At 36.8% G+C, this 26,727-nt stretch overlaps 4 protein-coding genes across 4 annotated transcripts in view; 2 read left to right on the top strand and 2 right to left on the bottom strand.

The window, feature by feature from the left end:
- Positions 1 to 8,457, bottom strand: part of LOC143921005 (E3 ubiquitin-protein ligase KCMF1-like) — a 10,036-nt gene extending 1,579 nt beyond the window's left edge. The window contains exons 1-7 of the mRNA XM_077444085.1: positions 8,331 to 8,457; positions 3,564 to 3,731; positions 3,351 to 3,487; positions 3,156 to 3,275; positions 2,945 to 3,042; positions 1,471 to 1,654; positions 1,221 to 1,384 (exon numbers count right to left, since the gene is read on the bottom strand). Of these exons, the coding sequence (XP_077300211.1) occupies positions 1,221 to 1,384; positions 1,471 to 1,654; positions 2,945 to 3,042; positions 3,156 to 3,275; positions 3,351 to 3,487; positions 3,564 to 3,731; positions 8,331 to 8,346 (887 nt within the window). The 5' untranslated portion in view covers positions 8,347 to 8,457. The remainder of the gene's footprint in view (positions 1 to 1,220; positions 1,385 to 1,470; positions 1,655 to 2,944; positions 3,043 to 3,155; positions 3,276 to 3,350; positions 3,488 to 3,563; positions 3,732 to 8,330) is intronic.
- Positions 8,458 to 11,322: 2,865 nt separating this feature from the next.
- Positions 11,323 to 16,509, top strand: Hat1 (histone acetyltransferase 1). Its single transcript, XM_077444076.1, has 8 exons — positions 11,323 to 11,668; positions 11,870 to 12,039; positions 12,116 to 12,287; positions 12,363 to 12,519; positions 12,588 to 12,753; positions 15,294 to 15,442; positions 15,517 to 15,685; positions 15,755 to 16,509. The coding sequence occupies exons 1-8, from the start codon at positions 11,584 to 11,586 to the stop codon at positions 15,917 to 15,919; spliced, it is 1,233 nt and encodes a 410-aa protein (XP_077300202.1). The 5' UTR covers positions 11,323 to 11,583; the 3' UTR covers positions 15,920 to 16,509.
- Positions 16,510 to 16,831: 322 nt separating this feature from the next.
- Positions 16,832 to 19,116, top strand: LOC143921029 (uncharacterized). The gene is made up of 5 exons (XM_077444127.1): positions 16,832 to 17,120; positions 17,192 to 17,290; positions 17,364 to 17,462; positions 17,539 to 17,637; positions 18,779 to 19,116. Exons 1-5 carry the CDS (start codon positions 16,895 to 16,897, stop codon positions 18,919 to 18,921), a joined length of 666 nt encoding a protein of 221 aa, XP_077300253.1. The 5' UTR covers positions 16,832 to 16,894; the 3' UTR covers positions 18,922 to 19,116.
- Positions 19,117 to 20,647: 1,531 nt separating this feature from the next.
- LOC143920987 (uncharacterized) lies at positions 20,648 to 22,303 on the bottom strand. The gene has a single exon (XM_077444060.1). The coding sequence runs from the start codon at positions 22,172 to 22,174 to the stop codon at positions 20,648 to 20,650; it is 1,527 nt and encodes a 508-aa protein (XP_077300186.1). The 5' UTR covers positions 22,175 to 22,303.
- Positions 22,304 to 26,727: the final 4,424 nt, after the last annotated feature.

Raw genomic sequence — 26,727 nt, 5'->3', positions numbered from 1 at the left:
TTCTATACAAAATAAAGGCGATCCAACGAAATATTAATATTTATGTTTATCTATATTACATTGCCAATAAAATATAAATGTTCAAATAGTATATAAAAGTTTTTTTAATCATATCACTAATCCGAAAAAATGCAACTAGAAAATGTGATTTTTTTTTCTCAGTGTATTGCAACCTTCTGTCCATTTCTTTCTTGATTTCTTGCCATAATTTAAATTCATATAATTTGCCACACAATTCATAAACAACGCTCACTTCTAGCACGTATAATAAACACAATAGGTTTATCTTGCATGAATACAATAATCCGAACTAATTAATAAAAACGAAAATACAGTAATCGTTCGTTATTGATAAAGGTTAATTTCCTAGAAAGATAATGACTTTGACAATTGAAATCGAAAATATAACAAAACCGATAAACAGGCACAGCGTAGTGCACAGGTAAAGCCCAACAATTAACACCCAAAAATTAAAAATTGGTCGAATTTTTGGGTGAGACCAGATTTTTCGTGACCAATTTTAGGGTGTGACCAGTTTTAGCGTGACGGGTGATCACGTGTGACCGATCTAGAGCGACCAGTTGTCCTGTGACTGGTTCACAAATGACTAGTAGTCCGTTTACCGTAAACAATATAGAACACCAATAGAAAAATTAAATAAATTTTCAATAGATGGCGGTAAATTCTCTGCCAAGCGAAAACATTAGTAGCGATCAGTATATACATATAGAAGATTTTTTCTTTTGTTATTGTATTCGTATATACGTTTTGAAAGAGGTTTAGCTGTGACGTACACAAGTATGTCGAATCGAAACGACTATTATATTACGGCGAGCGTTATCTTAGACAGACAAACAGACAGAACAGCAATATTATATATACAAATATATATATGATAATGTAATAAATAACAGCATATGAATATGAACATTAAGCTATTAACCAAAATTGAGTTATAAATATATTTGTTTCCTCTTTTTATCTGATGTCAGATATATCTTCGCTTTCCATTGACTCATTGAAAAGTTTTTCATGATTGATATTACATAAACCTTTCAAAGTTCTTCAGACTTAATAGAGCTTAAAAGCGGCAATCCCTCCTCGACCTAGTGACTGTAGAACAATCGTCGGAAAAAAAATGCCATTGCTTCAAAACGACACGAGCACGACTTGTAAAATAGATCAAAATCAACAATAGCGAATTAACGGCTGGTACAAACCTCGACAATAGAAATTGAGACGACGTTGACGGGGCGTCTGGAACGGGATGAGATACACTAGGAGCTGTGGCCGGAGCCGTGATGGTGGGGGCAGCGTTCGAATTGTTGGCGAGAGCGCCCGCTTGCCGTCTCGGCAATCTCTCGAGCTGTTGCTGCCGCGCGGCCTACAAACAAAAACCCAACGATGAATACACCAGCACCAGCGAGTGTCGAGGATCACATGCGAAATACGATCGGTGAGCGGGCGTACGGTAACATGTTGACGTTCTAGTTGTAGCTGCATTTGCAGCTGTTGTAACTGTGAAGGGGCGGCTTGCTGCGAAGAGTGGCCGACAGGTCGTCGGACGCCCGACAGCTGTGACAGCAACTCGGCGATGGGATCCACGACTGCGTCTCGGGAAGACGGAGACAGTGCACTGAGGCCGCTCGATGAGCTACAAATAAATGCATCCACTTGTTCATTAATGAAAACTTTCTATCAAATGTTAAATATTTTGATCGAACTTAACGATCAACAGTATTCTTTTATCATCATACATACATATTTATTTACGTTACAAAGCTTATGAAAGACTTTCACATTGTCAAATTAGGAAATATGTGTGGTGTAATGAGAAGGGATTGTGGCACTTATTGAAGAAATACAAACCTACTATTATAATGCGATTATTGATGACATACATACATTTGAATATGTATGTAAAAAAGTAAATCTATACAAGCCAACACGATTTTTTCTTACGTATACAATTATATTTGAAAAAATTTCAAATACCGAAATTTAACATGATCACATTCGTTTTATTTTATGTAATATTTTCATTGTCATTTCAAAAAGATCAAAAACAATTACAGTTAAAGTGTCAAATCTTGTTTTGTACACAAGGTTTAGTCAAAGTGTACACCGCTGTATTCTACATATGTGTACTTTTGCAAGATAATGTATGCATTAACAAGCAATTGTAAAATCTCACCGACTTGTGCCAGTTACATCTTCAACGAACCAATTTCGCAGACGAGCGGGTTTCACAATCTAACCAATCACAAGCGTCTTAAACAACTAACCTAATCACGAAGGACAGTTACCCTCCAAACATTCATAGAAAATATAACACCATATATTCATACGATACATTCAATACTAATATAATATAATGGTATTTTTATCGTTTTTAGATTTGTTTAATTTAATTTACAAAACTAATGAAAGAAATTTTTTTTTTAAACTTTTACACTACTATAATTTGTAAAAAATATATTGTGATTTGAATAACTGAACCAGACTTACTATTTAACTCGATTATTTTTGTCTAACATTTGTCATTAAAAAAAAATTTAGCAAAACCTTAAAATTATTATCACTTACACTCATTTATTTGAACTTAAAAACGAATACTTTGCACTTGAAAATAACTAAATCCATCAGAATTTTTGCTACAGTCAACATTGTATTGGCGATAAAATAATCTCTATTTTTTATCTATCAAACTGAACGTTACTTTAAATTACTTTTATCCGTCAAATAAAAATTAAATTAAATTACTTTTTACTGTCAAACTGAACGTAAAGTAGTCGAATTAATGTATATACTTTGTGAATACTAACTACATAAAATAAAGTTCAATTATATGTTCCCCAAAATAATAGCAATTTTTTAGTATGGCAACACTTGTACCATCAACTTTCGAGATATAATAGTGTATAAAAGTACAAATATACAATACCTAAAGTGCATATTAGACCTTCTGGCACGTGTGCCGACTCCTCGACCTGAAGGCGGAATCCTACGTACACCTCCATGTCTGATTGCGCTTGGTTCATCGTGCATCGGAGTTAAGGACAAACATTACAAAACAAACTACACATAATGTACAAAAAAAAAAAAAAAATCATAGATAAATACAATGAAACATTTAAGAGTCATCAAAAGGATATGAGAAATGATATCAAGTCTCGTGGTCCCGTGCGATGCTCGAGGGTCAAATGACCGGCAAAGTCGTCGGTGACGAGGTTAGGTTCTCCGCCAGGGGCAGCGGCACACACCGGACACACCACCTGGAAATAAAAACCAAAATGATTCAACACCGTCCAATTGCGAAAGGGTAAAACGGCCGATGGCAACACGCGCACCTCTTTGGACAGTTCCGAGTGATCGCTGGTGACGTGCTCCTGCAGGGCTACGTCGGTGAAGCCCATCCTGTTGCAGAACGGACACGTGTACGCTTGTGGTTGCTCCAAACCCAACGCCTCACCTCCATAATATAACTCTGCAAAGCGAATATAAACAATTAATTCAACTCGAAATACATAATGTACGGTGGCGGCGGCGGCGAGTCAACGTACCGAAGTCAGATCTGGTGAGGATACACTGCATAGGATGCTCGGCGGAGTGGCGCGGACCGGTCGCTCCATTCTCATAACACGAAGCGCACAAATCGTAATCGAAACATATAAGGCATTTATAGCGTCTGCCGCCAAAGTTACTTTTCAGGCAAGAATCACAGCTTACTCCTGGAAAAAGTGTAAAAAACAAAGCGATTAATTACAATGACAAATTCTAATACAGTGTATGCTTCGTGGGCACACTTTTAATATAGCTAGAAAATCTCGATTTTATAAAAGTAACTTAATATATATATATTATAAGAGTCGGCAACAATATATTTATTTTTAATCTATACCAGGTAGGCCGAACAGGTAACTCCAATGCGCCTTCCTGGCCAGAAACGTTGTACATTTGATACAAGTATTATACAAAGTAAAAACATAGCAATTAACACCCACAGAGGGGTCTACCTCACGGCACCGAAAGTGAAAAGGTCGAAAAAGCAAATATCGGAAGGCAAAGATCGAAAATAGAAAGATCTTAAGTCGAAAGATCAAAAAAAAAGGGTGCATAGTAAACGGTACTATGTATATATGTATAATATATATCAGTGGCATGCGGTGAAATTATCTCTCTTTTTGTCATACAGCCTTGTTTAATGTGCGCGCGCAGGATACGGAAGGAAAAGCCTGTTCCTCTTGTTCCCGTTGTATCCTGCTCGCGCAAATTAAGTGAGGATGTACGACGGGGGGAGAGAGAGTTTTACCGCACGCCACTGATATATATACTAACCGTTTTTCATATGTATGCATGATAAACGAATATTTTCGACTTTTTCACGGTCACCCCCCACAGAAACATCTATGATCAAATTTGTAAATTTGCAGCATTTTATACAATGGTTGGCATATAATGCTTTGAACAGAGTGGTTGCTGGTTCAAATCCCTCATTTTTTCTGTTGGCCAGATCTTGAATTTGTGAGTTTGCCAATTAATCTGATTTTCATTGAAACGGTTCCAACAAATAGACAACCTTACCCATTTTCTCGCAAAATCTCGAGTTTTCGGCAATCTCGAATCTCGCTGAATTGTATAAAATGCTGGAAATTTACAAATTTGACAATAGATGTCTCTGTGGATATTAATTGATATTGTTACGTACACCGCCGAGTAAGTGCAATCGGATTAGAACCGAGTAGCATCCCAGAGACTGTGTGACCGTTATAATTGGTGTCAAGGATTATCTCTAGACTAAGTGCAAGTAGGCTAAACAATGGCCACCGAATTGGCCGCTATTGGTCCCTTCTCAGAAGTGACCGATAGCGTGGGACGGAGTGTCGTGGGAATACATATCCGGGTACATGCCTAAACAATAGGGAAGTAACCGGACGTCGAAGATGCCCTGGAGCGACCGATCCGTTATAAGGCGGTACTTAGGCGATATGAAGACATTCTGTCTGAAGATATGAAGATTCTTAATCACCAATAAATGCTGTGAAACGACTTTGGCCTTTTTCTTGGATCCTCCACCCGCCCCCACGCAACAATATGTATTTATTTAATTTGTATCAAATGTACAATGTTTCTGGCCAGGAAGGCGCATTGAAGTTACCTGTGAGGCCTTCCTGATATAAATTAAAGATAAAAATAAAATAAAAATTAAAATAAAAGCCCACATTGGCAGTTAGAACTTCAATGAAAAGCAAATCAATTGAATACAATAAGAAAAGCACGCATATGATTTTAGGTGAAGTTGCCTGAAAATTTACTTATGCAGGTCAGTTCCATCGGGCAAAACTACGCATATTTCATTGCAACACTATACTTTTTCACATTTAATGTACACATAAAATATTGACAGTGTCGTCTCCATGTATACAAAGCCAAACATTGTGACATACAGCCTTGGGTCAGAAGTAATAACACCAGACTATTGCCTTCGAGTAGACGAGTCTCAATCTCTTTCGGCAGCATCTTCCTTGGAAACATTCAAGTGAACATATTTGTTTTCAATAAAATTCTACGAGCGAATGACTCGTCGTTTATGTCAACCAATCTACATAATTCGGTGAATACATTTTTATTTTGTCAACGGCAGAGAGATGCTAACTACGCGCGATACTTCGTTAACATTTACATGGAAATGTTTTATTTAGTAATAAATACAAAGATCGTGGAAAAAAGCGTGAATTTTTTCACTGTTTTGTTTTGGGAATTTGCCACGGTTGCACTTGCACATAGTACAGCCGAAGAAAAAACAATATAATGATGCATCACTATCGTTTTACGAGTGCGTCATCAATGCCGACTGCAACTAACCAGCTAGTATGGATCGCATCACCGATGATTCTCTTACTTAGATTTAGACTAGTCGAAATTTCGCTATTGATTTATTCTAAATTTGATTGTATGTATTGAAAATAACTTTATTATTTTTAATTTGTTTAGTATCCATGGAAATGAGAAGTGGCCATAAAACTCATTCAGTATTGGATAATAAATCAATTAACCTTGTATACGGAATTAAAAATTAAAAAAATACTCATTGCTATATATTCATTGTGAAATTTGACATTATTTTGCCTAACGGAACCAACCCATGAGTAACGTTTTTAAAAAGTGCATCTATGAATCTTTTTTTAAAAACTTATTTGATAATTGTTACTATTATCATAATAATTCATTTAACCCTTTGAATGCTGACCGTCATTCTGCCTACAAGTCTGTAGGCCTGAAAAGCGCCGATAAATTGAATAAAAATGCATTGAACATGGGTCGTGTAATCTGTGTCATTCATTTATCAACGTTTATAAAGACTGGTTTACACCGGAATTTCTGAATTAATAACCATAGCAGAATTTCCCAATGGAAATCCCTAGCTGATGAGTATTTTAGATTGTGGTTTGGCATTTAGCTTGTGAGCATTACATTTTAACAACAATGAAGAAGATGGTACTAATTATAGAAAAATACATTCATTAATAGACTTCTTTTGCTCATTTTATATTGTTGCAAGATATAATAGAGAGTCTAAACACACCTTTACAAAACTCTAAATCCTCGGCGGTAGTTATATAGGGTTTGTTGGGAGTAGCTACAATTTTTAAACCTGCTTTCTATTGGATTTCTTAATAATTTTCAGCGTGGCGGGCTTTCACCAGAAAATACGTCAGCACTCAAAGGGTTAACATGTTCATTAAAGATAGAAAAAGCTGCCCTTTTAAAAACAGAACCCACATAGGCTAGTTCCATTAGACAGGTAGTACTCGACTTACGACGGTTCAACGCACTTACAACCGGATTAATATCAACGAATTCCAGAAAATTATATTTTAAACAATAAATCATGGGCTGCCGTTACGCCACTGCCCTTTGGAAGAAGCTAAATGGCATATATTTTCGAGAAATTACAATGACATATGCACATTTTGAAGTGAATTTGATTTTTTTTATTATTACTAAATTATGTTCACAACACATCTTATATCTATTTCAATACTTACTGATCTACTGATTATTTTCTATTTTACAATTATAATTTAATTTCGTTAGTAATCATAGTATTATATTATTCTAATGTTGATATTAGTACAGCATAATAGGAAAAAGAGCTCAAAACCCTATTTAAAATGTTTTGAAGTGAATAAAATAAGAATTGTAAACAAGTTTTTCAGCTATTTTTCCTATTATGCTGTACAATTAACATTAAAATAATATAATACTATAATTACTAACAAAAATAAAATAAAATTGCAAATTAGAAAATGATATGTAGATCAGTAGCTATTAAAATAGATACAAGATGTATTGTGAACATAATTTAGTAATAAAAAAATCATTTTAAAAATAATTAAATTTTCTTAATATTTTGTATGAAATTTAACTTACGACCGATGTTATACCTGTATGTCTAATTGTATCACAATGTTTCTACTTGTAATAAAAAACAATCCATTCAAATACCTGTTAAGTATGAAAACAAAAAAATACAAACTAAATACGAACAAAAATTTGACTTATATTATGAATATTTAAGTAGATGAGACTTTTTCACCTATAGATTTCCTATAAAAATTTGCGTCGAAAAAGAAAAAGAAGCAATCGTCAAATCAAATGTGCTCAAGGAATGTTAAGTGTCATTGAAACAATTCACACTATCTGAACATTTTGACATACGAAGTGACAAAAACACAAAAATTGGCACCACTCACTATCAATACACACACACACACACACACTATCGAGATATAGATAATGATTGTACACACGACAATTAATACGTTCATTACATAAATGCATGCATATTATTTTGGGAAAGCGATCGAAATGAGATTTGCACAATTACAGTACAGATCGAGAGGTGACCTTTGTGTACACAAACAAACAGGCTATTCAACCAACACATTAATGGTGTCACGACCCTGCCAACAACACAGGGATCAAACACTCACTGTGGAGATCAGAATCGAACGCTTCCTTCTAGTGTGTACGCGCGTGAGTGTGTGTGTGTGTGTGTGCACGTAAATGCATGGGAAATGAGTCGATGATCTTCTATATTTGGATCGATTGCTTTATACTATGTGGGAATTGGAGCGTTTCGCTTTCGTTTCGGGCATTGAGGGTATACGTGTGATGACGGTTGTGCGTAAAGGGTGAAAAAGGGGGCGAGTGACTCGGGTGACAGCTGGGGAGAGGGGCGGGGTGAGTGGGGTGGGGGTCGGTTTGTAGGTCTGCGGGCGCGTTGGGGGCGCACGAGTGGTGCTGTCTTTCCTCTCGCGACTGACCTTCGTGTCGACTCATGTCTGGGGGCGCGGGGGGCGGCGGCTCCGGGGGCGACAGGGAGCTGCCCGACACCTAACCCAACAGGCGTGACGTCACGCGGACACCGGAGCGCCGTCGCTCACGCAGTGCGCCCTCAACATGCTCGCTCCACGACCATGTCCGGCTCGGTTTTGACTTTTCAGCCCGTTTTGTGTGGCGTTCTAAATTGTTTTCACCGTTTATTTCGACGCAAGCTATACATAAAGTAGTGTGATATTTCGATTTCGATTTATTTCAATATGTTGTATGAGTTTTTTTCGAGACATTTTGATTTTTGCACAAATAATTGCGCAAGGATGATGCATGACTTTTTCGTATGACTCATTTGTGCAATTCGAATGAAGTTAATGTAAACAATCTTAATTTATTATAATATGCAGTATTTTGATTGTAAATTAACGATTGTAATGAATGTATCCCAGCTGCTGAATTATAATGTACTCAATTTATTTTATTCATCAAAAAAAATCGTTTGTTTGTAAAATGGGTAAACGGACTACTACTCATATGTGAACCTGTCACAAGACAACCGATCGCTCTAGATCGGTCACACGTGATCACCCGTCACACTAAAACTGGTCATACCCAAAAATTCAACCAATTTTTAATTTTTGGGTGACCAGTTTTTTCGTGACCAATTTTCGGATGTGACCAGTTTTAGGGTGTGACCAGTTTCCTCGTGACCAGTTTTAGGGTGTGACCAGTTTTAGTGTGACGGGTGATCACGTGTGAGCGATCTAGAGTGACCGGTTGTCCTGTGACCGGTTCTGATTAAGTCGTTCGTGTTAATTAGATTATTTGTTAATTAGTTATTGATGTCAAACTATCGAAAGAAACGACAACTTATAAGAATAAACAATCATCTGAGAAAAGCGATCTCGCGCACGTCACTAAAATCTTGATCACGGAACATCGGGCACCCAAAAACTCTATCAATCGAAAGCAAAATATTGTGTTAACGAGAACTCGAGTGCCAGATATTTCGTATTCGCGATTTTTGTGGAAACGATTGTCATGAACGTGATCGCAATTTGCGCAGTAATCCCTTTACCGAGAAAAACATCGACTGCTATCAAGTTTTGTCACGAAGCTAATATTTCTATAATTAGGTACTTCATTCCTGTTTTAAAATATTAATTTTCACCAGTTATAGAGCGGGTTAAAGGTTTGGACCGTTTCCCGGCCTATGGAAATTCAGTTTTATTTTGAAGATGATCTTTATTACTCGATCAATACAGGTGTATTTGTATGTACAGCGAAGTAGGTAGGGGATTCGCTGGAACGAGCCAGGTCGAGTTCCTGAAGCTCACTGACATCTGGGGACGATGCGCTGGTTTATAAAGGTGTTGCTTGAGCAACGTGTAGCTGGGCTGGTGAGATCACGTTCTGGAAGATTCCAGCGGGGTCGAGGTCGTCCTTTGTGTTCCATGTTTGATGCGTAGTTGCGTAGCTCCTTGGGATTTCCCGTGTACTCGTGATTGCATATCTGGAGCGAGTCGAATCGCCTTTATGGGTAAGCTGGACGAAGTATTTCGGCCAAGGCTGACTTTCAGGACGCGATGATGTCATTTGTACAGATTAAGTTCGATGAGGGAAATATCATCTACCTAATTTCGTATGGTAGAAGTTGTGCTATATCCCTACAAGCGTTTCATTCCATACATTTTGTAGGAATCTCGCCATCGTCATCGTCATCGAAACATTCGAGAATATTCCACAACAACAAACCACATTCCTTGCAGAACTCACACACGTAAACAACCCGTGCACTTCTTGGAATCAATTGCCAAATCCTTCGAGAATGATCCACCCTTCACACTCGAGCGGAACGAAACCCAGACGACGCACACCTGCAGCCATTATATTAAACTCAAGCGGAACGCCCCTACCAGTCGAGCAGAACCAAAACGGTCGAAACACGCCGCCACCATTAAACTACATCGAGCGGAACGGCGCCAATCGTTCCAGAAAAGTCCACCCCATCGACAAAAGCAAATTTCTCGCTTACGCATCAACAAACCACCACCATGGGTCAGGTGATTCCAGAAACACTATAAAAGGAGGTACAACCCAAACAACGCCAGTCGACCCACAGCAGCAAGCGTCGACACACAGCACCAGACCAGTCGACCCACAGCAGCAAGCGTCGACACACAGCAGCAGACCAGTCGACATCCAGCTCCTGACCTGCCACCACTACACTACGCGGACTTGGAAGATCAACCAGCCGAACGAGCCAGCAACACACTGCCGTATCCAGAGACCTTCCGAACATAGCCGAACAACGAGCCAGCAACACACTGCCGCATCCGGAGACCTTCTGAACATAGCCGAACGACGAGCCAACAACACACTGCCGCATCCAGAGACCTTCTGAACATAAACGAATGCCGAGCCAGCGACACTCTACCATATCCAGAGACCGCTGAACGCCATACTTTTGCCCAAATATAATACTGTGGCGGCTCGCTTATACGACATGGTCGAGTTTGGTTGCCTTCCTGCGAGTGGGGACCAACCCGGCTGGGTTCGGAGAGCCGCTACCCACTCTGTCTTCAGCTGTCATATAATAAACACGTGCATTAACATGCCAGTCGTCTCATTCGTTCATCCTCCATAATACCTTTGTACAACCATAGGCAAACAATAAAACTTTATAAAACAAGCACAACAGTGTTTCGTTAGGCCGGGATACGGTCAACACATCGCTACCCCGCCTACAATTTTAATCGCTAATTCTCTATAATTTTACGAAAAAGGCTCGTTTCAAACTTAATACATTAGTTTACATTCCTTTAAAAAATACTTTAAGTTGTCGTGAGATTGCTAACAGAGTGAATTGCCAATGGGCATTTCACCCACAAGCTAGGGAATAAGAAAGAAGAAATGCGCCGAATGTCCCGAGGAGGACAGATAAAATTGCATGTAAATTTTAAGAAAAAAAAAAAAAAAGTTGTCGTGATATGAGTATTGGTAAGTGAGTAGGTCGTTAAGTATCAATCTACCAAGTTTATGCCATTATTTTACTCAAAGAATGCGAATGTATTAAAAATGAATGTAAAATAAAAATAGTGGCTAATTAGGCGGGAAATGGGCGTATGATTGAATGCTTAGACACGTGTCGTTGTATTTTGGCGCGAGCCCATCAGCTCGTTGGCTCGCCTCGCGTGGTGGTGTTCGCGGGTTCGAGCGATCGGTGTTGCGATCTTCGCCCCGATGGAGTACGACGCCCCTCGTGACATCATGGAGACGTTGGCCCACCTCGTCGTGGACGCCAACGACGTCCTCCACTTCAAATTAGGTAACTCACCACAACACCACAACACCTCCACTCCACTCCATTCACAATCTTTCATTCTTCACATGCCCTCATCAAACTATCGCACAACTCCAACACAACAGTACCTAACCTCAAATTCACTTCACTACAAATAAAACCAATACTTGACCCATTATTTCTATATAAACATCGAATACTTAACCTATCAATATATTATTTCAGTACGTGCAGTAGAGGACATAGAAGATGATGAAAAAGCCTTCGGGCCCGATATGTCGCATCAAGTATTCGGAGAAAACGAAAACATATTCGGATATACTGACCTCAACATTAGACTATATTACACAGCGGCGTCGCTTCAAACATACCTAGGAATTACTTACTCAGATAAGGTTAAGATTTTTTTTTTAATAGTGTTATTTGTTCATTTGATCGTTTGCTATTAACGTTGCGTTGCTCCGATTGCAGATTGATCCTGTTCACTTCGATGGTGTCAAACCGGACAACATCGCCGATAAAATAAGTCCAATGCTAGCGCCAAATTATCACACCAATATAGACGATTTCGTCAAAAGCTTGATGAAAGACGACGATTTTGTGCCATATGGAGACCTCATCCATTCGTTTTCCATTGATAATTGTAATAATTCGATTGAAATCGTCACTTTCAGCGCACAAACGGTCACACTTGTAATTTTATTCTATTTATTTCTAGTCAACGGAGTAGATCGTAAATTCGAAGTGTACTTTTGCGAGACTAAAACTCCAAACTTTTTGAACTTTCACACTCGTTTGCAAACCTTCCTACTTTGGTACGTCGATGCTGCGTCTTTCATCGACATCGAAGATGATCAGTGGACGTTTTTTATATTGTAAGTTTTTGGCGTCGAGCTTTTATTAAGCAGTAACTATGTTGTATTTAAATCGTGCCTTCTTGTAGATATGAACAGTACAACACTTGTGATGGAAATCGAAGATGGGCTGTGGCCGGTATGAGCACCGTATATCGTTATTATGCTTGGCCGTTCCATACAAGACCACGCATATCTCAAGCACTCGTCCTGCCACCTTTTCAACGCAATGGGCTCGGAGCTCAATTATTACAGGTGTATATTATAATTGGCTCCATTCTTTTTACTTTATCTATGTTTTTATTATACAGTATTGATTTCAAAACATATTTATTTAAAAAACTATGCACTGAGAACATGTCATAGGTAATTCAGAAAATTAGTACTAGAACTAGTATGTAATTGTTATCCAATTTAAGGCAATTGTTACATTAATAAATTTGAAACCATTCAATTTTTATATCTTTATAAAATGCATTGCATTATGCAAGACAATTGTAATTTGAAGGAAAACAAAAAAACACCATAAGGTTTCCTGTTTTTCTAGTATATCTAGTTTTTATCACTATATTTATATTACGCATATTAATATACACTAACTGTAGATAGTAAACATGACAAAGCAGTGTAAAATAATATAGAAGTATGCAATACAGTGTACTCTCGATTATCCGGGAAAATGCTGGGGAGTACGGGATTGGATAATTGAAAAACACTGATAATCCGAACTATCAATTTTTGATATCGTTTCTATTGTTTGAATGAGTATTTTGAGTGACAATAGAAACTATATCTGCATCACTTGTGTGTTGAATTCCCAAATTGTATGAAACGCGATTGAAACACTTGTCAATGTGTTCCGAATCATTTTAAATTTTCCATTAATCTGCATATTTCAGATATATCACTTGGCTGGATCTCTTCACAATCCGATTAATCTATTTCCACGTTAATTTTCCAGTGTAATTTTCTTTCCTCTCGATCAAGATTTTGCTATTCTGTGTATAGCATCCAATATTCTCATTTTTTTTTCCAAAAATTGATCAAGTCTTCATCTTCCTCAGCAAAAGTTTTGAGAAGATCAGCACGGTAAGGGTGAAAACACATATTGGGACGTGGGACGTGTTGTTTTTTTTAGATACTTTTAAACGTGAGAAAAAAACGTAGCACACCTAGCCCGTATACATGGTATACAGTCCCAAAATTCACCCCCTGAAATGTTTTCGGTGATATTTTATCCTTGTATTCATCCTTGCTTGACAGTGATAATGGTGAATCCCATATTTGAAGAAATGTAAGAGAAACTTGTCGGTTGCATATGGATATGCAAACACGTGTGAGCTCCCGAACATATTCATTCTGTATGTGCATAGCGGGAAGCCAAGGACACATGACGTCCCATACCACTCTGTGTTTTCGCTCTAAAGCTGTTTCATTGATGCTATGACACCTCGGTCCTCAAATTGAATTAGACTAGTAATATTAAGTGGTAAAAATTTAGCTAACATAAGACCGTTGTTTGTTTCAAATATACATATGTAGTTTCATTCAGATTGAGGAACATTATCTATTAACAATACTGATTTTTACAAGTATATGTTTCATTGTGACAGCCCTTTACTTTAAAAAAAATCCCTTAACCCCCTTTGCCCGCGGCAATAAATATAGCGAACAAGCTCTGTACGCGGCACCTTTTTCGCGAATTTGACAATCGAGTTTTCCACCTTAAATACATATTTTAATATTTACTCAAGTAACCGGATATGTTAATTAACACAAAGTATTATTTTAAACAATAAAATACATAATATATCTCGTAGTTATGGCTTTTATGTCAAATAATCATTCTTCATACAATTGAGACGTATCGTCGCCATTGTTCAACAGACGTGACGTCACATAAACGAGGTTTCAGTATGGTTCCACAAAAAACTAATTTTGACTGGTATATATTCATTTTAAGCAAATTGAATGGATGGCATTCAACTCTCAGTAATATTTTCAACCAATTTTGAACCTTAAAACAGTTGAAATAGGCGCATATAAGGCTCAAAATCCCGTGCAAAGTTCAGAAATTCTATGGAAGACAACCGCGCTACAGACTTGTCGGGCAAAGCTTCCATAGAAGACGGCCGCGGGCAAACGGTTAAGAGCCCATATATGATAGTTTTTAACAAATCTTCAAAGATCTGTATCCATCCTTTTTTTACAAGCTTTTTTGATTGTAATAACCAACAGAAAGATTTTTTATTTCAGTCCTCTTAAATGATTAAGGTTTTTTGGTTTTCTAAATCTTCATATGATGACATTTTCATACTCTTTCGTTTATAAGGACATGTAGTACTATCACAATCTCTTGTTAACGCCATCAACTACTATTTTTGTTTTACTATATCTCGAACAGTTTGATATTCTATAATCTTTGGCGAGCTTTAATGTGTATTCCCTATTTCCGAATCTGTCAATTAACGTAAGTTTTTATAGTGAGTACAATTTTCTTGCGCTTATTTCTTACTTATACCTTCTGCATTTTTGCACGGTATACATAACAAAAGTATATCTAAAAGTATAAAGCATATATGCGTGCTTAAAAAGTAATTAAGTAAATAACTAAACATACCTAACGAAAATATCCCACTAATCAACCAATGCTCCGAATCTACTCATTAGAACCATAATTCTGAACATTACACAAATGTTTTTATACAATGCCCAACATCTACTACTTTAGCAACTCCATTTAATAACTTTAAGCAAATATGTATGTATTTTAATATTGTTGAATTTATTCCCAGGCTATATATTCTCATTACGTATCATTCAACTCGGTGATTGACATAACAGTGGAAGATCCATCGGATGATTTTCAACGACTTAGAGACTATGTCGACGCACAAAATTGTGAAACTCTACCTGCCTTCAACCCTAAGATCTTATTCGATGGGTAATTTTACCTATTCATAATAATTCTAATATAATAAATAGCATAAATTTTTCTAAAACGCACATTTTTTCCAGATATAACAAAGATATGGCCACTCAAGCTCAGAGTAAATTCAAAATAAACAACAAGCAAGCGAGGAGGGTCTACGAAATACTCCGATTACGTCACACGGACACCACTGACGTACAGCAATATAAAATGTTCCGTCTCGACGTCAAGAATAGATTAAATGCACCGTTCCAAGTAAGCATCCTAGTAAATATCTCGATATATTCAATATCATAAATAGTAATTTGTGGCTTTTTTTGTAAGAAAAAGAAAAACGACATGAAAAAATTGCAGAAGGTTTTAAAACCGGAAGAGTATGCCGCGACGCTGTCTACTTTCGGCGTCGAGGAAACCTTCCAAAGGCTCAACGTTCAATACCAATCTCTGGAGACTCACTACAAGAAAGTCATTGACCGATTAGACTCTTAGTGTTTGATATGCGATGCATTTTAATGTTTTGTTATGAATGTGTTGTGTGTATGGATTATGATAAGTTCGTTAAATCCACCGGATTTATTTGGAAGTTCAGCCAAATTATAATTTTGATGATTGGGTATAACTTTTAAATGATAAAATAAGCCATGTGTTTTATGTATATTAAACGTACAATATGTTTCAAAATTTGGACTCACTGTAAGACTGAATTATTGTTGCCTTTTTTTATTAATTATTAACATATACTTTCAAATTTACATTTTCAGTTGAGATTCTTCTTCAATATAATATCAATAACTCTTTATTAATCCTTATTTAGTATTTTTATTTTATTTACTGTACTGCTCATGGCTCACGTTTATTTTTGTCGTTTAATTGTCCATAAATGTTTGTATGTTGTGCCTTTATTATGATGAAAATTTTTCATTTAAAATCAAACCAGTGACTATTTAATTCCATTGTAACAATATTTATGTTGTGATTATTTATATATACTATATGTACAGCGATTCAATGTTTTTTTTTTTAATTATTGTAAGACATTCAAACGAGCTAATTTTAAAATAAAAGTAATAAGAAATTACAATTCTTTTCATTTTACATTAATCATAAAAGTGACATAACCTATAAACGAAATTTCGCTGAAGCAATTCCTAGCAAAAATTCAAAACCAATTTTCACAAATTTGAGTTCATATGTTAAACAGTCCATATTGTATTAAATAATATATTAATATATTGTCAATTCATCAGGGCAATAACTGAAGTGCGAAATGATAAGCCTATTTATTAACCGCCACTTCAATATAGTTCATTAATTAAATACGATTCCTAAATTAGGGCATCCATATGTGCCACTCGTGAATGTCCTTATTAAATCCTTATTTGCTGATAAGCGAGCGTTATAAAACGGCGGCACTTTCCCATCGGAGATCATTACTTTCCGAGCTGTGCATTTGAAACGTTCGCTATGAAGTACTTCGTCGTGGTGTTGGCTCTCGCGGTCGTTGATTCGGCTTTGGGACGGTCTCTGGCCGCTGGTCGGTGCCTGAATCTCTGGGACGACGGCTGCTCCAACGGCGAACTGGTCGGCTCCAGCGGAGACAACGACTTCCTCAACGGCGGTTTAAATCCTGGCAAGCGGTGTGTTAATGTATGGGACGATGGCTGCGCCAACGGACAACTTCCAGGCGCCGGTAAGTTTGAAATTAATAATCTGAATCGATTCATATGTACGCATGTAGAATAAGGGGTAATTTCCATGCAGGTAAGGATGATGACTATTTAAACGGAGGCTTCAATCCTGGCAAGCGATGCGTCAATGTTTGGGATGACGGTTGCGCCAACGGACAACTTCCGGGCGCTGGTGAGTTCACGATCAAAATTTGAATTAATTCTAGTGGAAATGTTTATGATGAATGTTTTTTTTTTATATACAGGCAAGGATGACGACTATCTGAATGGAGGATTCAATCCGGGTAAACGGTGCGTCAACGTATGGGATGATGGTTGTGCTAATGGACAACTTCCAGGCGCTGGTGAATATACAATCAAAATTTGAATCAATTCCATGTGGAAATTGTTATATGTATTAAATTATTTTCATATATGTAGGTAAAGATGATGATTATCTGAATGGAGGATTCAATCCTGGCAAACGGTGTGTCAATGTATGGGATGACGGCTGTGCGAATGGACAACTTCCAGGCGCTGGTATTCATCATATTCATTGCTTTTGATTCTTTATGTGTTGTTCAATTACACTGGACAACAAAAAATCACGTATTTTACTTACCTGAGCGGAGACTTGTTAATTTTGACTAAGTTTGATCCACTGAATTGAACATGACGATGATTTTTGTTGGTTTCTTCTCATTTATGAGATATAAGCATAGAAGTAGAATTCATAGAATGGTCATTGTTAACAAAAGTATCGTCTAAAAGCGAGCCATCGAAGAGAGAGACGAAGTTTAGCCAACAATGAACAAACTCTGCTGTGCAGTTTTTGTGGCAACATTTTTGGAGGCTGAGAGCGATTCTATGCATTCTATTTCTATGGATAGAAGCGATTTAAAATGGCGGAATTTTTTTACAGATTTTTGGCTTTTGCATTTTTTGTATTGCCAAAAGTAAGTACATATTGAAATCAATAGTCAAACGTTTTTTCTATTGATTTTGAATTTTTATTGCTTTAAAATACTTACAAATTAATTATCTAGCGAATTTTAAGTCAAACATATACTTTTTTTTTTACCATGCTCTTGTGCATTAATTGGGTCAGTTTTATATTTCACTACGTTTTTTCATATCAACACTAATTGGAGCAGTAAATATATGGTAAAATAGTGTTTTTACCCGGCTTCGCTCAGTATTTGTAATATAAACCGCTTAAACATGGCCAATCTTATAGTAAACATTTTATTAATTTAATTTAATTTAAATTTATTTGAATATTCATGTGTTTGTTTATCAAATTGAACCAAACAAACATAAATACATACAGTCTCTTTCGAAATTATATATAAGATTTTTGACTTTTAAAATTGGCTAGTTAATTAATTATAAGTATTTTCAAAGCAATAAAAAATCACAATCAATAGGAAAAACATCTGACTATTAATTCCAATACTCACTTTTGGCACAGCAATACTAGATATTGAGATAAAAACTGCAAAAGCCAAAAGACTGTAAAAATTGCGCATATTTTTCAACGCTCATATCTCATAAACGAGAGCAATCCGACAGAAATCAATCTCATATTCAAATTTAGTGAGACTAAGCTTGATTAGTCTTCGCTCTGGTGATTTTTTTTGTTGTTGCCGAGTGTTATTTATGTATGTATTTATAATTCAAGGAAAAGACGACGATTATCTGAACGGTGGGTTCAATCCAGGCAAGAGGAGTCTGAATTTATTGGAACAAAATTTGTTGAAGAAAATATACCTGAACGCCGCTCGTCAAAACCTGAAACACCACCCGAACGCTAAACTTCATTGAAACTTTCAATATACAATATATTTCCTATGTAAATTTCCACGATGAACATTTCTTGATGCATTTAAAACACACTTTTGTTTAATTTGAATAACTTATATTTATATGAAAATAAAATATTACTATCACTATAAAAATATATTATTTTAAATTCTAATGTACATACAAAACAAAAAAAGAGAAAAAAACCAGTTTCGTAATTATAGTCATGATTAAAAATGTTTATAATATAAGGTCACATGCGATGTTAAAAACACACTATTTACAAATATATACGTTACGTACATATCTCGGGAATATATGTATACATATATAATATAAGGCCAACTTTCCGTAATTTAATACTATTACATAATAAGAAAATATGTTTTAAAAAGACACATTTATATCACATTTCGATTGGGTCAAATTTAGACGTATTCATCACAGCATAATAAGTATGAAAAAAGCTTCAAATATTGTCATTAGAATGAAAAATTTTGTACGTTTTATTAACATTATTCTAAAAAGGCACTATTTACTAATAGTAAGTATTTGTATCGTGTATATATTATATAAATATATAGATTTTTTCATTATATTAGAAAAGTTGATTTAAAATTTTTCTTAATCATATAATAAGTAACATAAATGCAATGCGGCTTACTTAAAAAAAAAACAAACAAACAAACGAACCCAATAACCATAATGTTTTGTCTATAAAGATAAAAAAAAAACTGGGCAAGGCTTTAATATTGTAAGAGCACTTCAGGATCGCCTTTTCTGTATGTTTCATCTATCGGAAGGAATTGTATTCATTTTGTAAACAAAAAATTGGAGAAGACTGATAAACATTGGTTTTTAGTAGATATACTAAAACTTTGTAGGAAACCTTGAATATGTTGAAGTATAAAATTATGGCAATTAAACAATCAGTATATTGAATGACGGGACGAATGATTGTTATCATATTTCATATGAATTGCTTACTAAACTAGAAGGTTTATTAAAATTTTATCTAATCTAAGATAAGAATATTTAGTACTTGTTGGTTATATGGGCGCATCAAGTATACACACAAATACACGGCAGTTACATGAATGATCTCCAGTTGTCGCAAACAGTTTAAGCAAAATGACAGTATAATTATGATGAAACATCATTTATACAGCTCGGTAACACATGGAAAATTATATTGCAGTTTATGTGGCGGCATATAAGATCCAAGATCCATTTGAAGTGTTTCTCTCTGCAATAAGACAATACTGACCTGCACCAGAACATACATACATATGCATGTGAAATACATAATAGGCATTTATTATATAGTAAAATTATTTGGGAAATGCATTTTCGATATTGTTCAATGTAACGTCAATCACAGTTTGCGTATTGCGTACTGCCACTTTATTAAAACTATTTGCGACATCTAGAGGCCATTCATATAACTATTGGGTATTTATAAGTGTGCATAGTCAATGCCAGATGCGCCCGTATAACCAATCAGTACCGAATAGTTAATAGAAATACTCGACTTGGGCAGCACTGGGTATGAGACTAACTCGAAAATTTCCTTTTTTATTCATATACGTATGCAAGTAATTCTGAAAAGAACTTTTAAGCTAACGTTTCAAAGGCGTAGAATCTGAATGACCAAACGTCCGATTATTCAATATACAGCATCGCTTAGGTGGGAATTTCTTAAAAAATAGTCTGGCTAACCAAAGGAATACAAATTTGAATCACTGGATCATTGCAACTGGTGCGAGTGCTTCCAGTGCTCCTGCACTGGATACGAATGCAACTCTTCAGGTGGGATATGAACATTCGGCATCTGATTACTCGGCATGGCAGCCATCTTCGGTTTCTGACCTCCGCCCACGTTATTATTATTCTGGCGAAACTTCGTGGAATACTTGTAAAAATCGGACATTTCAAACGGCTTCGACACCTCCCGATACGGGATCCATTTCCCAGACTCGACGACCGTGCAATTCTTCGGCGACTCGAATGGAACATCATTAGACGTCTGCGAACGAGGGCTCAACGTACTCTGCGACCCTGTCGGACTCAACATTACCGATTGGTTGTCGATGTTGATATTGAAATTACTATCGGGACTGTTCAGCGACGGATGCGGTTGAGATAGGCTCGGTGAGCGTTGCAACGGCTTCTTCAACGACCCGTAAGATTCCCGAGACAAGTTTAAATGCGACGGAGAATCCAACGAAGACTCGTACCACTCCTTTTCCTTGATTTTTTGATCTTGCGAATCAATGTTTTGATTCGAATACGACATGTATGGAATTTGCTGCGACGAGGAAGCGCTCCGGGGAGAAATTTGAGCCGGATGATGGTGTACATAGCTCTGACCCGAATGTATCGAATATTGATCGCCGTAATTATTTTTGGGTTCGACCGATTGATGTTTATGAGGCATGCTTTCCAGATGATTGTTGTAGTCGCTGTGCGATGTCAAGTGATACGTTTGGGTACGTTGAAGCGTGTTGCGACGGGCCGACTCTCTCTTTTTAGGATGTACTGGGGCTACTTGTGGTAAGCCGCTTAAATGCGGACTCCTCGCTTTCAGCTGCGAAGCATATTGGTAGAGTAACGGGAGAGTGTTTGTCGGAGGTTGCTCGTGAGACATGAGTGTGTGAGTGAGATGTGTAGTGATGTCGGGATGGCTCGAGCTGAAGTGAGTCTCGTGCAAGCGTGAAAACGATTGAGTATCGGGTTGCTTGTTGGAGTAGTATAGTTTGGAGAAGTGTTCCGTGGTGACTGTGTGGTGCCTGGAGTAAGTCGCCGGAAGCGTTTCCGTGGAGTGGTGTGGCCTCCGAGGAGCCGCTGGATACATCTGGTGGTGGAACTGATCGGGTTGCGCATGTTGGCTTTGAATGGAGCCGGTGGAAGTGCTCGGAGTGGATAGCCTGTGCGAGAGTTGTTTCCGGTGGTGGGTGTGTTGAGCTGGAGCTGGAGCTGGAGCTGGAGCTGGGGCTGGAGCTGGGGCCGGAGCCGGAGCTGGTTCTCGGTGGGTGTGAGTCTGCGTGGGGGTGGATGGAGGGGGGGTGGCCGGGGGCAGCGGTGGGGCTGGGATGGGTGGGGCTTCGGGAGGCACGACCCCCGTGATGGCCAACTCCTTGACGCAGAGCCTGTAGAGGAGGTCATTCTTGGTGGCCAGCAGGGCTTCCAAGTCGCGCTTCTTGGCACGCAGCTTCGTGAGGCGGTCGGCTTTGGAGGCCAGATCCGCGGGGGCGGGTCCGCTGCTGGTCCCCATGGCCCCCCACACACTCCCCTCGACCCGATCCAATACAATCCAACACACTCAACCTAACTACAACCCGATACCAAGGAGTGGCTGTTCTGTCAAAACTCGACGCGCTGTACCCGTCGCTTATTTCGCGCACTCTGCACTAAGCGCTCGCCACATTTTATTATTATTTTTTTTTAATTTAAATTATGCCAAGAAGACCCAAAACGTACACCTAATGCACCCGTCTTTCTAATTAATAAAACAAGCTTTTAAAAAAGCTCAACATGTACATATAGTAATAACTTAAAAATTACAACTATTGCAACTAAGAGCCGTTTACAACATATTGAGTCACAAATACTGAATGAGGCAGTCACGACAGCTCAGACAGCATGTTTAGTAGCTGGATGATTATTGAAAAGAGTGACTAAACAAGAGGGTTGGTTCTAGCCCATATTATCAAAAACGGTAAACGGATAGTTGCGCAAATTGCGATCGTTCGCACGCAGTGGCGTAGCGTGAATTCCAGGTGCCCCCCCGCAAAATATTTTAAGGCGCCCCCCCCCCCCCCATATATTCATATTATTTCCTTACAGCAAAATAACTTTCTACATTAATAATTCATACCTTTTTTACGTAGAAAAACTTTTTTCTGGACTCATTGACAAAAACGACTGTTTTGTTAAAATTTAATACTAATCATTACTAATACTTTAAGACGATGTTGTGACTTTCTTTTGATTGTTCATCATTTCTTTTACTTTTTAAAAATATTTCTGTAAGGAATTTTAAAACATCTATACATATATGTACCTACATATATATCGAAGTGCATTAATAGAGTCTAATCTGGACAATCAACTAGCAGCGCACAATCTGTTTTAACCCTTTGGCTGCTACGAGGTTTTTCAATGTCCAAGCGAAAAATGCTAACATTTGTAATTATTTTGAAAAAAAATAAATATAATATTTTTTTTTACATACTTACTTCGCCGAACGCTCGTAATTTTTATAATACTTTATATACATTTTTAAGAAGCAGTGCTCTCTCTTTCTGTCTTGCTTTTACATGCGTGCGTGCGAAAGAGATACCTACATATATACACTAAATAAGTTTTGACGATTGTTTTCCGACGCTCTATTTTTTTCAACAATCTATTTTTAGACATCGATGAATCCTTACAACATGCGAAATATTCGAAACAGGTAGCGGTCTTTCTCTCTTTCTTTCTTGGTTTTAATTGTGTACGTGTGAGCGAGACACACAAGGATGCGAAGTTTCTAATAATCAAATAATTTTTCAACATGTATCATAAACATTTTGTATGCATTTCAGTTGCATTTGATTGATTGCACGAATTCGTGACGTCTCGTGACCTATATAATTGAAAGCGGATTTCTAATGTTTTTTGCCATTTATTTTAACTGTGCAAAATGATATCGGACAGTGAAAGTGATGAAAGCGAAATAATAGCTCCTCGCCGAGGAACTCGACAAATCAGCAGCTCTACCAGTGGCGTATATTGGGTGTGTGCTAGGTGTGCGGCGCACACCCGTGAAAACCAAAGACCACATAAAGTAGTATTTTAATACAAAATAATGTGTTGTTGTATAAACAGGCATTGATGTGTATGGTGTATTTACCGCGTGCGCTAAATGTATGGTGTATGGTGTGGTGTGCAGTCTGCAGCGTGTTGTGTGATGTTAGATGTAGTTTGTGCGCCGCGACGAGAGAATACCTATGCCGTGCAGCAAATTGGTGGGTTTGGTTGGAGTGTGCAGGCGGATATTCGCTTGTATAGGTTTGTTCGCGATATTAAGACGTACGGTGTGCTACGACTTCAGAGCACCGCGCACCGCACCGCACCGCACCACTCGGCAATTGACCGAATGCGATGCGGCACGTGGTCTCGTACTTTTTCGCACATTCGTATTTTTATGGTCATATCTCAGTCATACCTCTAATAACTAATAATGGCTAACAGTGTTCAAGACATTTTAACTATTCCGTTTTCAAATAGAAGTTTTGAGATAAAATTAAAAATAATTAAAGATGGGAAACCGTGTCCGTCTCTTCCAAATTTATCCAGTTTGCATAAAGAAAAAACAAAAGTTTACACTAGACATTTTTGCGTTTCAAATTATAAAAAATTCGAATGGATTACAGGCTGTGAAATTCGATCCAAACTTTTCTGCTGGCCATGTTTATTGTTCTCCAAAGATATTAATGTGTGGAACAAAGAAGGATTTGCTGATCTCAACCATTTGACAGCAGCACTGAAGAAACACGAAGGATCGCAGGCACACGTTCAATCATTTCTTTCCATACAAATGTTTGGCAAACAACGAATCGACGTATTAATTGACAGTCAACGTAAAGCCGAAATAAGTCGACATAATGAACAAGTAAATAAAAATAGAGATGTTTTAAAACGAATTATTAACGCAATAATCTATCTAGGAAAACAAGAACTGTCCCTGCGAGGTCACGACGAGTCATGTAATTCCGTAAACAAAGGCAATTACATTGAATATCTAAATGCTCTTCGAGAATATGATTCTGTTTTAGATACTCATTTAAATACTGCTACTACCTTTCGTGGTACTTCTCCAAGTATACAAAATGACATAATCGAAGCAATCGCTCATGTTATTAAAGTTCATATAAAAAATGAAGTAGAGTCAGCAAGTTTTGTTGCTATTATTCTCGATGAAACTTCAGATATAATGACAAAATCACAGCTCTCAACAGTTTTACGTTTTGTATGTAAAGGCAATGTACATGAACGGTTTATTAGTTTTACAGACGTTAGTGCTGATAAAACATCTAATGGTCTATTCCGTCACGTGGTGAACATAGTTGAAGAATTTAAAATTCAAGACAAATTGGTTGGACAGACTTATGATGGAGCAAGTGTAATGAGTGGACACGTAAATGGTTTGCAATCCAAAGTCCTCAATGCTTATCCTTTTGCTCTTTTTACACACTGTTATGCTCATGTATTGAATTTAGTATTGTAGCAAGGTCTTTCTGATATTAAAGAAAGTAAATCATTTTTTCAAACTTTAAATGGATTGTCTACATACTTTTCAAAATCTTCCAAAAGAGTATTCACCCACAAGGTGGAATTTTACATCTCGTTTAAGTAGCACAGTACAACAATACAGAAGTCAATTTACAGATTTTTTTCGACATGTTATAGAAAATTGTGAATTATGGGACACAGATAATTATAAAAGCACGAGGGTTTTTAGGCTTTTTAGAGGATTTTCAAACAATTAAACTTCTTCAAATTTTTTCAAAACTGTTTGGAATAACTGATGTTTTGTATAACATTCTTCAATCTAAATCTACGGACGTTTTATATTGTTGTAAAAAAATTAATGATGTTTTGCAGCAACTGAAATACGAAAGGGATAATAATTTTGAAATGTTATGGAATAATTATTTAAATGAAAAAAATGATGATCATGATCGTAGGCCACAAAGATTAAAAAATTATTCAGAAGTAGAAGATAAAACTTCATTTCGTCAATTATATTTCAAAATAGTTGATAGCATAATCGCACAAGTCGAATGTAGATATTCTTCACTTTCCAAATTAGAATATTTCCACCTTCTTTGTAATGATAAATATGACGAATATAAAGAAAATTTTCCAAATGTTTTAATTAATAAATTAAAAGATTTTTATGGATCACTGTTTGATTATATTCGATTGAAAAACGAACTCATTGTGCTATATTCCAGCTCTGAATTTTCAGAGAAACCTGTTCATGAATTAATACAATTCATGACAAAAAATAGCCTCGAATCTGGTTTTAAAGAGGTGTTTAAGCTGGGAGAATTAATATTAACGATACCAAGCAGTACAGCTTCAGCAGAACGTTCTTTTTCGGCGCTGAAAAGAATAAAAACTTGCTATAGAGGTACGCAAGGTCAAGATAGATTATGTGGCCTTAGCTTAATTTCAATAGAAAAAAAGTTATTGGTGGAATTAAAACAGAAAGACACATTCTATGCAGACGTGATTGAAAAGTTTATGTCTCAGAAACGTCGCATTGAACTTATGTATAAATAACTAATAAATTAAACATTTTTGTAATGCAAAACGAGTATTTTTTTTTAATTGCTAATTTTATACCCTACGCCCTACACCCGGTATTAACACCCACACAGCACACCCGGTATTAACACCCACCGTCCGCCACTGAGCTCTACTGATTCTGAAAATTAATTTATCGACAATAATCAATTCACAAGTAATAACTCCTTATATGACATTGACAACGAACCCGAAATTTACTTTGATGATGAACCCGAAATTGAAGAGCTTTTATTTAAAAAATTGATAAATATTTATAAAGCATGATTGAAAAATAAATATAAATACGTATATAAAAAAAAATGTTTCGTGCCACTGATGCGCTGGCGACTCAAAGAAAGTATTGAAATAAGACAATTAATGACGACAACAACGATCGTCGTAGCAATCTTCGCCTATTTCAAAACAACGATTTATCGTTGTTGTAGCAGTCAAAGGGTTAAGTAACTGATGATGAATTTTCCTTAAAAA

The sequence above is a fragment of the Arctopsyche grandis genome, chromosome 13 (assembly GCF_051622035.1).
Source record: "Arctopsyche grandis isolate Sample6627 chromosome 13, ASM5162203v2, whole genome shotgun sequence".
NCBI lineage: Eukaryota > Metazoa > Arthropoda > Insecta > Trichoptera > Hydropsychidae > Arctopsyche > Arctopsyche grandis.
Note: the sequence above shows the minus strand (reverse complement) of the source record. Positions and strands in the feature narration are given on the sequence as shown.